This window comes from Zonotrichia leucophrys, chromosome 2 (assembly GCF_028769735.1).
Source record: "Zonotrichia leucophrys gambelii isolate GWCS_2022_RI chromosome 2, RI_Zleu_2.0, whole genome shotgun sequence".
Classification (NCBI taxonomy): domain Eukaryota; kingdom Metazoa; phylum Chordata; class Aves; order Passeriformes; family Passerellidae; genus Zonotrichia; species Zonotrichia leucophrys.
In genome coordinates this window covers 69370857-69384074 of record NC_088171.1, presented here as the reverse complement: position 1 = coordinate 69384074, position 13218 = coordinate 69370857, and the positions used below count along the sequence as shown (strand labels likewise).

General features: G+C 36.3%; 1 protein-coding gene across 2 annotated transcripts in view; it reads left to right on the top strand.

Moving 5' to 3' along the window:
* Positions 1-12238, top strand: part of EXOC2 (exocyst complex component 2) — a 125879-nt gene extending 113641 nt beyond the window's left edge. For both annotated transcript variants that reach the window (XM_064705376.1, XM_064705374.1), the window contains exons 24-28: positions 2176-2231; positions 5222-5344; positions 7606-7667; positions 9548-9607; positions 11510-12238. In XM_064705376.1, the coding sequence (XP_064561446.1) occupies positions 2176-2231; positions 5222-5344; positions 7606-7667; positions 9548-9607; positions 11510-11603 (395 nt within the window). In that variant the 3' untranslated portion in view covers positions 11604-12238. The remainder of the gene's footprint in view (positions 1-2175; positions 2232-5221; positions 5345-7605; positions 7668-9547; positions 9608-11509) is intronic.
* Positions 12239-13218: the final 980 nt, after the last annotated feature.

The following is a 13218-nucleotide window of genomic DNA, read 5'->3' as shown; positions in this document are numbered from 1 at the left end:
TGACTAAGGAACATGCCGTGGCAGTGCTCAGGTATCCCTAGAGAAGGGAGACTGTCAAAGTCTTAATCTTGTGCAGCATGTGTGCAAAAGTAAAATCAAAGTTTCCACATGAAAGATCCTACTGTCACAAGATGAGACTGTGAGGCAGCCAAAAGCTCAATACCACATAGGTTTGCAGACCAAAAGCAACGCTTTGCACCCAGAGGTTAACTGCAAACCAGCTCCCAAATTCACCCTGATGTGATATGCACGCCACTGTTCAGTGTCTGGTCAAATTGTATGTGTTTCTGGGGTGTGATAGAAATTTTGACCTCTGTGATATGAAGTATGCAGAGGATTTAAACAAGGTCAGAGTGAAGTAAAAGAAGGAAAACAATACAAGAGAAAAAAGGAAGGGGGTGTTGCACTTCCACATATACCTGTGATCTTTTGGTGTGGTTCAAGTATTGGTGTGTAACATTCTTGCTTTTTTTTTGCAACCTTAGAGGGCAAGAGAAAAAAGTCAGTTTCATAAAATTTCTGGTGTTGCTTTATTCCTCCCTCACTTCCTCACTAAGATGAAAGAAATTTTAGGTTTGCAAGCTGGTATACAATACTGTTTGACTTGTCTTTGGGTTAATTTAAACAGAAAAAAAAAAACTGCTGAGATTTTCAAGGGGAAGAATAAAGGTAACGAGAAAAGGCACTAGAGATGTTTTGGAATGTGTGGAGAAAGGCTTGTATTTTTCTGACATCCAGGCTGCATCCCATTGCACATCCTTGATGCTTGTTCCTCATGCAGGACAGTCCTGTGCTGCCAAGGACAGGTCATCCTTGTGTCCTGCTTTTATAAAATTTTTATCCCTAATCGTGTAATTAGGAAAGAAAGAAAAAGTGTCACCTTCTTAGATCTTGAGGCAAGTTCTGGGATCAATGGTTAAAGACATGAGCATGACTGAGGTGGCAATAGTGAGATACTACTCTTCTCACAGAATAGCTCATTTTGATGAGCTCTGGTAACCCCTTCTAAAGCTGTTTTTTGTAGCAAGACTAGCTTTCTGCATCAGTGTTATCTGAGGAAAGGTGGAGCAAGTAAGATGAACTGATTAAAGGTTCATCTTTTAATTTTTATAGCATTAGCCTTAATCACAATGTGATCTCTGAGCTGTATGGTCTCACTAGTCTTTGTCCATGATTCTTGTATTTTACTGTCAATTGACTGTATTGAAGGGAGGGATGGGGTCATTGCACTTTCTCTGACTCGTGGTAGACTAATCAAAATCAGAAGCTGAGGTCATGTGGATCACTAACCCTCTCTCGTTACTTTGTTTGTACTTACAGCATTTGTACATACTTTATTGAGCTGAATGCTTTCTAATTTTCCTTTGCCTAGAGTGAATAGCCCATAAAAACAAGTGAGGCAATTTTAGATTTTTGCCTATTTTAAATCTTAGATGACTGGAGTACAGGCTGGGAAAGTTACAGAATTGCAGCAGCAGAGAGTACTAAGAGCCTGTCCTAACTAAAGCACATGCTGCTGGATGTTCTGTTTAGAATTCACTTCTTAGTGTAAATTGACAAGTGTTTCATAAGCTTGGCAAGAAAATGCTTATTTAACTTCTCCACCTTCCCCAAAAGGAAATTTCTACTAAGGCATGACATCTCCTATAAACTGCCATGAGTAATATATTCTGAACCGCTTTCAGATAAACAAGAGACCTTGCTATTCCTATCTGTAATAATTCACAGATAGAAAAGCTGATAAAGTAGTAAGAGCTTGAAGATTGTTATACAAACAAAACCTCTTGACTTTGTTCTTTAGAACTTATCAAACTGTGGTGCATGTTCTGTGCCATGGAGTGTGTGTTCTAGCAAAGCATCCAGAATGTATTTTTTAATAAAGCTATTTTTTTATTAAATTGCAAAGTTGGTGAAATTATCTTGCTAGAGAAGAATACTAAAACAGGAACCTACTGGCTTTTTTTAACCTTCTGCTGCAAGGAAATGTGCCTTTCTCCATTTGATTGGAAAAAGGAAATAGTCTGGTGGTGTGGCTATGGAACTTTCTCTTTCTGCCTCTGATTGCAAAAGTAGTAGTAAAAAATGAAAATAAAAAGTACAGTATTGAACAGCAGAATATTATGGTGGTGTTGAGACAACAGAATGAAAGTAATTATTTTGTTTCTCTTGTTTCAGGTGTCAGAAATTACTTGAAAGAAGCATTAGTGAATATCATTGCTGTGCATGCAGAGGTGAGGAGAAACTTCAGATCATTTCATGCTTAAATTCATATGATTTCAGTGTACTTTTGCTGGTAAATCCCAGATTTTTTTTTATTGAAGTGCCTTCGTTATAGATGTGGTTTAGATTAGGTTTAGCCAACCTGTTATGCAACTGATAACTTTTTTTTTATGGGCAGAAGGAGATGAGTAGTTCCTGTTTATCCTCTCTAACACTCCATTACACCTTTTTGTCTCTATTATCTGATAAAGAGGAAAGCCAAATGCTAAAGTTAAATTCTCCCTTTCCATGCAGATAATGTATAGATATATAGCTAGTTATGATGCTTTCTTTCTCTGATTACCTTTTTTTTTCTTCCAAAACATCTGTAAATTACCTTTGTTTCACCTTGAAGGAAATGTTCAACACATGCCACTCAGAGTGAAAAGCCAAGATATGTCAGTCTTCTACGTACAATAGGAAATAGGAAAGCTAAACACAGAAAGTTTTATAGTCTTTGTAAGCACAAATACTGTTTGAAATACCTAAGTAGGTAATGGCTACCTAGGCTAGGAAGTGCATGTTAAAGCATTGCTTATAACATAATAAACTCAGAGGGGCTGCAATTATTTAGCCTTTTGGGATTGTATGGAGGAATTTTCTATGGTTCTTTAAGTTAGAATCTGTGTTTTACATAACCACTCTTCTAATCATCAAGAGTGTTAACACATTACAGTTGCTCCTGGTAGAAGCACTAGTAGTAATATTTCTCTTACCTTCCAAAATACCACAAGTATGGCTGCTCGACCTTTTCCCTGTAATTAAAATATAATGAGATTCACTTGAGGCTTTTAATTATCTTATTCCTTCTTAAATTACAAGGATTCGTATAAATTAAAATATTTTCAGGAACTTCAAATTTGACTTGCAGTATTTTTTATACTATTTCAGTGTTAAATTATAGCAGAAGCATTTCCACAGAAGCATTGTGATTTTACCAAATGCTTCCAAATCAGGAAATAAGATACACTAAAAACATACACCAACATGATAACAATTTTAATAATGTTTTTCAGTGTAGTGAAAATTAATTAAAATGGAAATTAGAAGTTTTGCTTTCAAAAATTCAAAGTAATTTTTGACTTATTGAGCTAGGCTTGTAAACATGCATACTTGTTAAAATGCTGCAGCAAAGGGTGCATTGCTGTGCTCTCTCCATTGAGAGCGATACTGATTCTGGCCTAAATAACATTGCCTCTTAAATTTCTAGATGTGAAATATACAGAAACATGAGAATGTGTGTCAAGACGAAACTCCCATTTCCACTGGTGAAATTCTGTTAAGCTGGGTCAGGTTTAAGTTTAGTTAGCTAGGCAGCAAGTTTCTCTATTTTGAAACAGCAAAAATTAACTATCAGATGAACAGCAAGGATTGACTGAAATGGAAAGAAAATTGTTTCTCTACCTTTGAATTCAAATTTAGCTGAAATCAAAATAAGGGCTTCTTACTGCAAATTTGTGATGATTCACCCTTGCTGACAATTATTTTTCCTGGATTCTGTAAAGTAACTTCAGGAGTGCTCATTGCAGGCAGAAATATTCTCTTCTCAGTAGAAGATCTTCGGGCATGTTCCTGGTATGTTTGTGTTGAGTTGATCAGCAGTGTTTGGTGCTGAATAAGATGACCTCTTTCCAGCACTGGTAACAGCTGGTAGCTGACATTTATGGAGTCACTGTGCTTGGCCTGTGGTGCAGACCTGCCTTTTGGAATGATCAGCCTTATGGGATGCCTGCTACACAATTCTTTATTTAAATCACTGAAAACTCTGTAGGAATCTTTGTTTGGTTGTTTTTTTTCTTGTTGATTTTTACACATATATATTAATATCTTCTGTCAGTTGCTAATTTTCTTTGTCAGACATGGAATCTAAACTTTGTGTAAAAGCAAAAGTATTCCAGCAAAACAATCCACTACTTAATTCTTTAGAATCTTTCAAAGCAGAAAGTGTGGAAATGTTTCAAAACTTTATACATCTTATTTTCCTTCTTGTACCACTCCAGTCACATACTTAAGCTTACATAAACCATTCCAGCTTCATGTGTCATCTTCTTTCCCAGCCCTGTGCAGTTTAATGCAGTTTTATCATCACCTTTAAGCTTTGACACAAGTTTCGTGTGTCTAACCTATAATCTCACTTCCTCCTATATTCCAACCTCTTGGCCTGCATTTTCCTGAATTCATTTTAGAAAAATCATACTTTCTTGTTTTTTAAATCCACAACAATTTCTCACTTCTGTAAAACTCCCTTTAAGGAAAATTGGTATCTTCATACTTTGCTTCAAGCATAGATTTAATAACTTTGTGTTGCAGTTACTATTCTGAATATGCAACTTTTACAAGTTATACAAATAAGTGGTTATAAAGATTGTTTTGATGCATGGAAAACCAGTAAGGTTTAAAAATTTTTGCCAGTTAACTAATAAATGGTAGGAGTGGCAGAATCTAAATGAAAATCTATTGACACCCTCATCCTCACACAGGCTGTCAAATGTTTATCTCTGCCACAGAGTATTACAATACTAGCCATTGGACAGTGGTCAAGTATAAAGGAGTCTAGAAGAAATAGCAGAGTATATGGGTAAACAGTGGCTGAATGTGTAAGTCAGACACACAACTCTGAATTAAAGGTGCTATCTACAAGATGGCTGCCTGTTACAGACACCTAACTACCTGCATCCATCAGCCAAAGGTGCATATTTTGAAGTTTAGCTGCTTTTTTGTATAGCAAGAAGGTTATCACAAACCACATAGCCAAATTTGCTGCTAACAGAGGGGACTGGTCAAAGTGCAGGGCAAGCATCAAAAAACATCCTTCATATTCAAGTCTCTTTTGAATTTTTGGTATGTTGATAAAAATGAATGAGACCTTTCAGTCAAAGATGTTTTTATTGAAATGTTAGTTTTGAAAATACTTCTGTTAATGCAGGCATTGTGCTCATGGTTCTTCTTTCATTAAACTTAGGTGTTTACAATTTCTAAAGACTTAGTTCCTCGGGTAATGTCAAGGGTTGTAGAAGCAGTCTCTGAAGAACTGAGTCGACTGATGCAGTGTGTTTCATCCTTCAGCAAAAATGGAGCTTTACAGGTACCTGAATACTTTGTACTGTGAAACATCTGAATGTAGAAAACTGAGAATAACAGACAGAGGTATAATCTGGGTGTTCGATTTATTGTAGCAGTGAAAGCAAGGAGATAAAAAGGATTCGTTTACAACCTATTTCAGATTTATGAATGAATACCCTTTGGGATACTGGTTCTTGGGTTTATTATATTTTAGGGTTATCTTTGTGTTAGACAGCATTAAAAGACTACCTATATTCTATGAAATAAAAAGCGTCATAGTGGTATCTCTTTGAAGTGTTGTCAAATATTCTCTTTGGCCTGACATAAAAAATCACTTTAAAAGCAAAAAACAATGTAAAGATATTTTGAGATTTAAAAATCCCTAAAACAGAATGCAGTAGGATCTTGTAAGACTTTGCAGGACTAGTCACTTGTTTGCTTTACTCTCTCTAAAATACCATGTTGTTGTAACATGGGCAGAATAGCTTTGCTGTCTTTATTTACAGCTGGATTGGTGTTGCTATTGGGTAAGCTTTAAAGGACTCTAAGAAAAACACTTTTTTATAAAAAATCCCTTTGAGTCAGATTGCTATGGCTGTAACAGAAAAAGAGCAAACTCCCTATTTTCAGTGTACATGACAGCATTCTTGCATTATGATGGGAAAATAATATCCAGTGGTAAGCCTAGTTTTCCAATTGCTGCTAGTAATGGCATTGGACAGAGAATTAGTATAGGAAGATCACAGCCAAGTGATTGACTCCGTATTTAAACCAAATCCATGAATAACAACAAAGCTGTGCCTATATCCTTTTTGTCTGATTAAACAACTGTAGGGACTTGCTGCCTAAGCCTGTAATTGAAAGGCTTTTTTCTCCTTACTGTAAGTTTGTCAGTCATGGTCGTTTTCTGTTCCTCTGAACATGGAAAATCCTGTCTAACAGACAGCAGCAGTGTGAGAGTCATCCAAACCTTGCTAGACTGAACAAAAAAATTCTGATTCAAGCCTCACTCTGTATTCCTACATCCCATGACCCACAGTTTTGCAGGGCTTGCCCTTCCACCAGGTTCACTTAGGCTGTGGTACTTGAGAAAGGGGTACTGGTACCTCCTAAAATGTAGAAAAGACTCCAGAATCTTAGGCGTAGGACTTCAAAAAGTCCACAACTCCTGAGCTTGGAGCACTATATAAAAAGAGGTTAAATACTGTGTGTTGAGAAAAGCATTTCTGATGAGTATAAAATTTGAGGTGGCTATGTTATATTTTGTGCCAGAAAGTTCTAGCTCTAAAAAAGCATGCATTTTACTGGTCTTCCTACCTGGAGGAGGGATGAGGGAGATACCTAAAAGCCAAAGGCTTTCATTAGATGTGGAATTAGTTGTATGTGTTGCATTGTTAAATGTTCTGTTTTGGAAGATAAATGTTGTGTGTACATGTAAATAGGGTACTGTAATGTCCAACTGGATTAAATTTCATATTTATGCCTAAAAGAACAAAATGTTATTTTTTATGAAGTTCATTTTGTATTTTTAAGTGAAATTATTTAATGATGTACCAGAATGTTTCTATTTCATATAAAAGTTGTGATGATCGTGCGGCTTTTCAAAGACCAATGGATGATCTATGAGGTTTGTTTAATCTGTGAGTTCAGTCTCCTCCACAGTTTGACTAAGTGAAAATTAATACCTGGGCACACAGTACAGTGCAGGAATAAAATCCCCAAGCTCTTGTGCCCACCAGGTGACACAAAAGAAACAAAATACAATCATTCTGCTTCCTCATATGATGGAAAAAAATTAATTCACTGGAAGAACCAAGCACAAAATGTATATTGGCAGATTTTTGTACTTTTGTGTTTCCTTTCTCCCTGGCTAAGCAGTGCTGTGAGAAGTTAAGCTCACTGTATTTAATTTTTTTAAAAAGAAGAAAAAAGTTGCATCTGTCTTTCTATCACAGTACAGAAAAGGTGAAACAGAACTGAAGATTTGTTACTGTTACTGAGAGACAAACCAGTGTTTTTTAACTACTAGACAGTGACCATGTAAACAGTTTGACTTGAATCAAAAGTATGAAATTGTTCCTTTGAGCAGTCTCCTGACAGAGTAGCATGGCAACAAAGAATACAGGAAATAAACTGTTAAAAGCCAAGGCTGCTTACAAGGGCAGCGTGCAATAGTATTTGCCTCTCAAGAAGGTGAAGCTTTGGGATACTTGTATCCACTTGGTGAAAGGGCATTGTTTTCAATATTTTCAATATTTTCAATATTTGTATTTCTGTCTTTAGGCAAAACTTGAAATCTGTGCATTGAGGGATACCGTGGCCATATACCTAACACCTGAAAGCAAGTAAGATGTGCTGTAATGTCACTTTTTGCAGTGTAATGGAATCCTTGGTAAACATGCAAAAACACATACTGTAAATTTAGAATGAGGGAATTTTGCTTCAAATAGAATATGTGATCTACTATGTAAATATACAAAAACCAGAAACCTAGCAAGATTTTATCAGTTGAAAGAAAATAGGGGGGTTTTTTGGTTTTTTTTTTCTTTTTTTGTTGTTTTTTTACTTGGACTTTTAGACACAAACCAATATTTGCCACCAAAAACAAATTGTAAAACTTCTTAACAGCAGTACAGCTGGTGAGGATAATTATGCTAAAGCCAGACACAAGCAGATCTTGATGAGTTAGATCCATTTTTTCACAGCAATCTCATAAAACATAAATAACCTGCCAGATTGATCAGAGGATCTACAGATCCAGCTACTGGCAGGGTCCCCTTATAGGGATATGGAGAATTAGGGCTCTCCATAGGCTTATGCAATACCCTGCTCCTTGTCTTCACACTAATCAGGGAAAGGGAATTCAGCTTGACACTGTCTCCTAGAGTCAATGCCTTCAAAAGGCTTCCAGCAATTTATCATTTCTCACTGAGGCAAGACCAAAGATAAGTAGTGTGGGGGACACTCACACACATTAATATAGAGGGAGAAGGAAAAGCATTAGCACCATCAATGGTTGATCAGCCAAGGCATGTAAAAACAGTCTATGATAGCTCTCAGCAGTTTTGAGTAAAGCTGATTGACTGAAATTTCTAGGTGATTATGGTGGGGATTGGATATGGGCAGATTCATTCATTATTTTAATTACCTTCACTTCTTTTAAGATTGGCATTATATGTCCCTGCAGGTGGTGATTTGATCAACAGTTTGATCAAATTTGATCTTACAAATCAACAGTTTTGTAGGAGACATTGCAGTCTTAATATGTCTTCATAGAGTCACACATAGTGTCCCCTGGTGTCACTGCATTCCAATTCAGAGTACTCACTTCCCTATTCTGATGATGACAAAGGCCTCTAAAAGAAAACTACTACTACTAAAAGAAAACTACTGGGCAGTGGCTCAAATTGGATAAAATCGAAATTATATTGTCTGTAATAGGGCAAAGTACAGTGAACCCGGAAAGCCAGAGCTTCATGGAGGTGTTTTTTATTGCTGGACTTGTAACTAGTTGCCATAAGTCACCACATTAATCTTTTGCTGACAAGATTCTACCTATCTGTGCAGGTCCTGCATTCTTCCCTCATTTCTGTTCCACTCCTGTTGCCCAGAGCGGGGTGGGAACCCAATCTTTGGAGTTACTCAACACTTGACTGGATAATGGCCCAAAGAAACCTCCTCTAACCTTGAAATCGGCCCTGCTTTGAGGTCAGGGTTGGACCTAAAGTCCCTTCCAACCGAAAATATTCTATGACTATGTTACCAGTGCAAACCCACTGGAACACTCTCTGTAGGCACCCTTGTGTAAGGCAGACTGCAGCGGTCTGTCTACTAAGGACAGAGAGACAAAATCAATGTTTTGTCTCTTCTTCATACGCTGATTGATGGTCACTTAGTTTTGAGCAGAAGGCAGGCTAGCCTCTACCTGTTAATTTTTGAACAGTCCAGGATGTGACAGTCTTCAGTGAGCTGCTGATTTAACATTTCCTCTTGATGTATGATGTACATCACATTAGGAATATCAAGACACATGCTTGACCCCATGACTATTTTATGTTCTATTTTAAGTTTGCATATGGATGTCAGGTCTCAGGTAAATACTTTGTCAATTTATTGAAATAAAGGATGGATAAAATATAGCATCTTTCTATAGGATTTATAGAGAGAAACTGTAAATGCTGAGTCTTGTACTAGCAGAATATGAGTATTTTTGTTTTCCTTGCAGATCAAGCTTTAAGCAAGCTTTGGAAGCCTTGCCTCAGCTCTCAAGTGGAACTGACAGAAAGTGAGTACATTGCACCCTCTTGTTTTCTTTATGGTCTTTGGAGCCATTGCTTTTTACTCTTGTAAGAAAACTCTGATATAAAAGGGTTTGCTTTCACCATATTTGACCCTTCTGAATTACAGAGCAAAGCCTTTTTGGACAGAGTCAGGAAAAAGCTCAGTCCTTGCATTGTTCACAGCCTATTAAATTACCCAGAGGAGCCAATGGCTTTGTGACATATCCTGCTTGCCCATCCTATCTTCTCAGTTCAGTGTCGTTTTGTATTTGTCTTATAGTATCTGTCTTCTTTAGCCTTCCTTGTTAATCTTAAGGTTTCTGTGAGTTCCATTGTATTGTTTTACTGAATTAAGTAGCAATTAAAAAGATGGCCAAGAACAAAGTTCAGGCTTTTGCAAGCTGATGTATGGGGAACTCATAAAACTGGCATGTTTCCTTTAAAAAACAAATAAGGAGGGTCTGTGGCTCGTTCTTAACATCAGGAGGAGGAATTTTGGGTTCTTCCTTTTCCACCACCATGACCTTTGACAAACAGCCAGATACTTGATAGTCTATTTTACAACCACAGCATAATGAAGAGTACAACTAGGACAGATTTGTAATGAGTAGAGTAGTGTAAGTACAGATGGCTTGAACTAGAGATTGGTTTCATTGTACTTTCCTGCATCAAATCAGTTTGCACTTAGCAGTCAGAATTTAGAATATTTTGTAGATGCATAAAGAGACTGTGCAGCTCATGGTCTGTGGTCTGTGCCTTCTTCCATATGTCCTCTATGTAGTCAAACCTGCTCTTCTCTAGTCACAACAAGTCTCAAGATACTTCCTCATCTTACTTAGATCTTATGCTTTATTAAAGTTAAAAATCAGTTTTGAGTAAGGAGAGATCTTTTAACTGAAATTTTCCAAAACACCTGTAGAAATTCTTTTTTCACTTAGTCACAAGCATCTGAGCTTCATGAGACAAATGAGAATCAAGAACTGCATCATTATTACATCTGCCTCAGTGTTTTGAGCCCCAGACAGTGCAGAACTTGTTCTGTTTCCCAGGTCACTACATGGCAATTGTCATTTTTCTAGGCAGCTGATTGTAATCTACATGTATTTGTGTAAAATAACACATTTGTGCTCTGACTGAGAGCTGTTTGTGTGTGTTCATTCACAATCAGTACTATGATGCTAAATTATTACATGGACATGATCCTTTTCCAGAGGACCTGCTGAAGAAGCAGATACTTATTTTCTGGTTTAAGTTGCTATTCTTGGGCTAGTTTGGTTTTTTTTAACACACAGTGTAATTTATTTTTTTTTCTGTTACTGGGCCGTTCAGTAATGCAGCATGCCTAAAAGTTCAGGCGATACATGTCTGCACTATATGGCTTGCTTTTGAAATAGGGCAGAAAATTCAGAGATCACATTATTCCCCAGATTAAGGAGAAAATAAAAGACCCAGCCAAGACTGTAAAACAACTTAAAGCATCTCCAGTGTTGCAATCAATATTTTCTACAACAGGCCCATCAGCACCATTGCTCCCACATCTGTGGTTTGTGGATTAAATACTATCCCCTGCACGAAGTACTTTCTTGACAGCTTGGTAGATGTAAATTAACTATTGTTATGCCCCCAAATGAACTCATACACAGTTTATCTGTTAGGGACAAAACAACGTGACTGTGGTGAATTAATGTTTCTCCTGGAACAGTCATAATATCTCTGATCTTTCAATCATAATACTTAAGAGAAATCTACAAATACCTTCCAAAACAAGGCTGACAACCCAAATTTGCAATTCAGCTACACAAGAAAAGCAGACAGCATACCTGAAGTCACAGACAGAATAATCAAAACTTGTAGTAATTGTTCTCTTTCCAGAATTTTCTAAAGTGGTAACTGTTTTCCCTTTACAGGTTACTGGAAGAGCTGCTAAACAAATTCAAAAGCAGCATGCACTTGCAGCTGACCTGTTTCCAAGCTTCTTCATCAGCCATGATGAAAACATAGACAACAACACAATGCAGACAAATGTGCATAAACATTGTACATTTTTCTGGACTACTTCAATTCCTTTGAACACCCTAAAAAAGCTAAAAAGAATTCCACTGGAAAATAAATTGAGATACAACTTTCTCAGTAATGTTATGGGGTGTCCTGCTAAGTGAGACTTGTGTTCCTGCATACTTTGATAAAATGGTTTTCTGTCTACTGTATTTCACTCTGTGGAGGGAATTAAGTCAATTTTGTTTACATACACTTGTTCATGAAGAAATATTCATTACTGTTCTGTAGTCTCAGTTTCACTTGTTAAAAATACATTGAAATGTATTTTTAGCAAATGTCAAATTTGAGTATTAGTCATATTGTTCAGTGTATCAATCTTAATTTCTAGGTGTAGAGTGATACTGAAGTGACTGGAAGACACAAATTCTATAAACTATTGAAAAGTATGTAATAAGCGTTGCCCTGTAGAGCTGACTAATTAATGTCCAGATACCATATTAAGTACACTGCTTCTTTTGCATTTGAAAATGGTAACTTTTTTTTTTCTGTTCTCATCTATAGTTTTGGTGTTTGTAAGTCTGATCTCTTGGGGGCTTTTATTCTCTTACCTATTTTTAATTAAACATGTTTCCACCTTTCATGTTTCTCCTTTCTATTTGAATATTGATAGTGACCTTCACATCTGAAATCTACTTTCACTGGCAATTAACAGAAAAGCACTCAGAGTTTATAAGATCAGTAGAAAAAATGTCCAGGTAAAATACTCTTTGGTGTTAAGGAGTAAAATAGTTAACAGCTTCTCACATAGTAAGGAGGAGCACAAAACATCATTCATTTTGCTTCTTCCTTCTTCTTGTCTTTCCTTTCTCTTACAGGCTTATTACCACTGTCTTCCTCTTGTTAGTCAGTCTTCTTTTCCTCTCTTCTCCACTAGTTATTGGATTTATATGAGAGGAAATAGGGATTTAGGAGAGAAGAACAGTTTTGCTGCCGTTGATTTGGGGGGTAACAAATGGGTATAATTTTATAATTGATATTATGGCTTGGAATTAAATAATGCAATAATAATATATTCTTTCTGTAATTACAGTCATTTTGGGTAAATCATTTCAGGAATATTGCATACTTTTCAAACAATTTCTTAATGTCAGCTCATTTATTCTGCCAGTTCAATTATGTACTTTAAAAATGCAGTTTACAATTCCTATAAAATGTAATTTTGGAGAAAATTTGATGCACACATAGTTACTTGTTAAAAAGTTGTGTGTAAGTAGTAGAAGCATGTTAAATGGAAGTGTCAGGCTTCAAATATATGTTATTATCACTAAGGACCTGGAGCAATGTTGTTTTGTTAAATGTTGTCCATTCTGCGGTGGTCATAGTCTCAACTGCTGATGTTAACTGAAATAGTCATCCAGTTCTGTAAAATATTTCACTTCAGAATAATAAAATATTAAAAGAGATGGTCAAAAGCTCTTTTTGAATTCCTCACTTTCCAAGAAATATTATTTCTTTGAATAGTACTTTGAATTTTGCCAGTCTACAATTTCTGTATTCATATCGGACATGTTCTAAGTATTGAAAACCTATTCTGTTATCTGTACTGTCCTAATACATA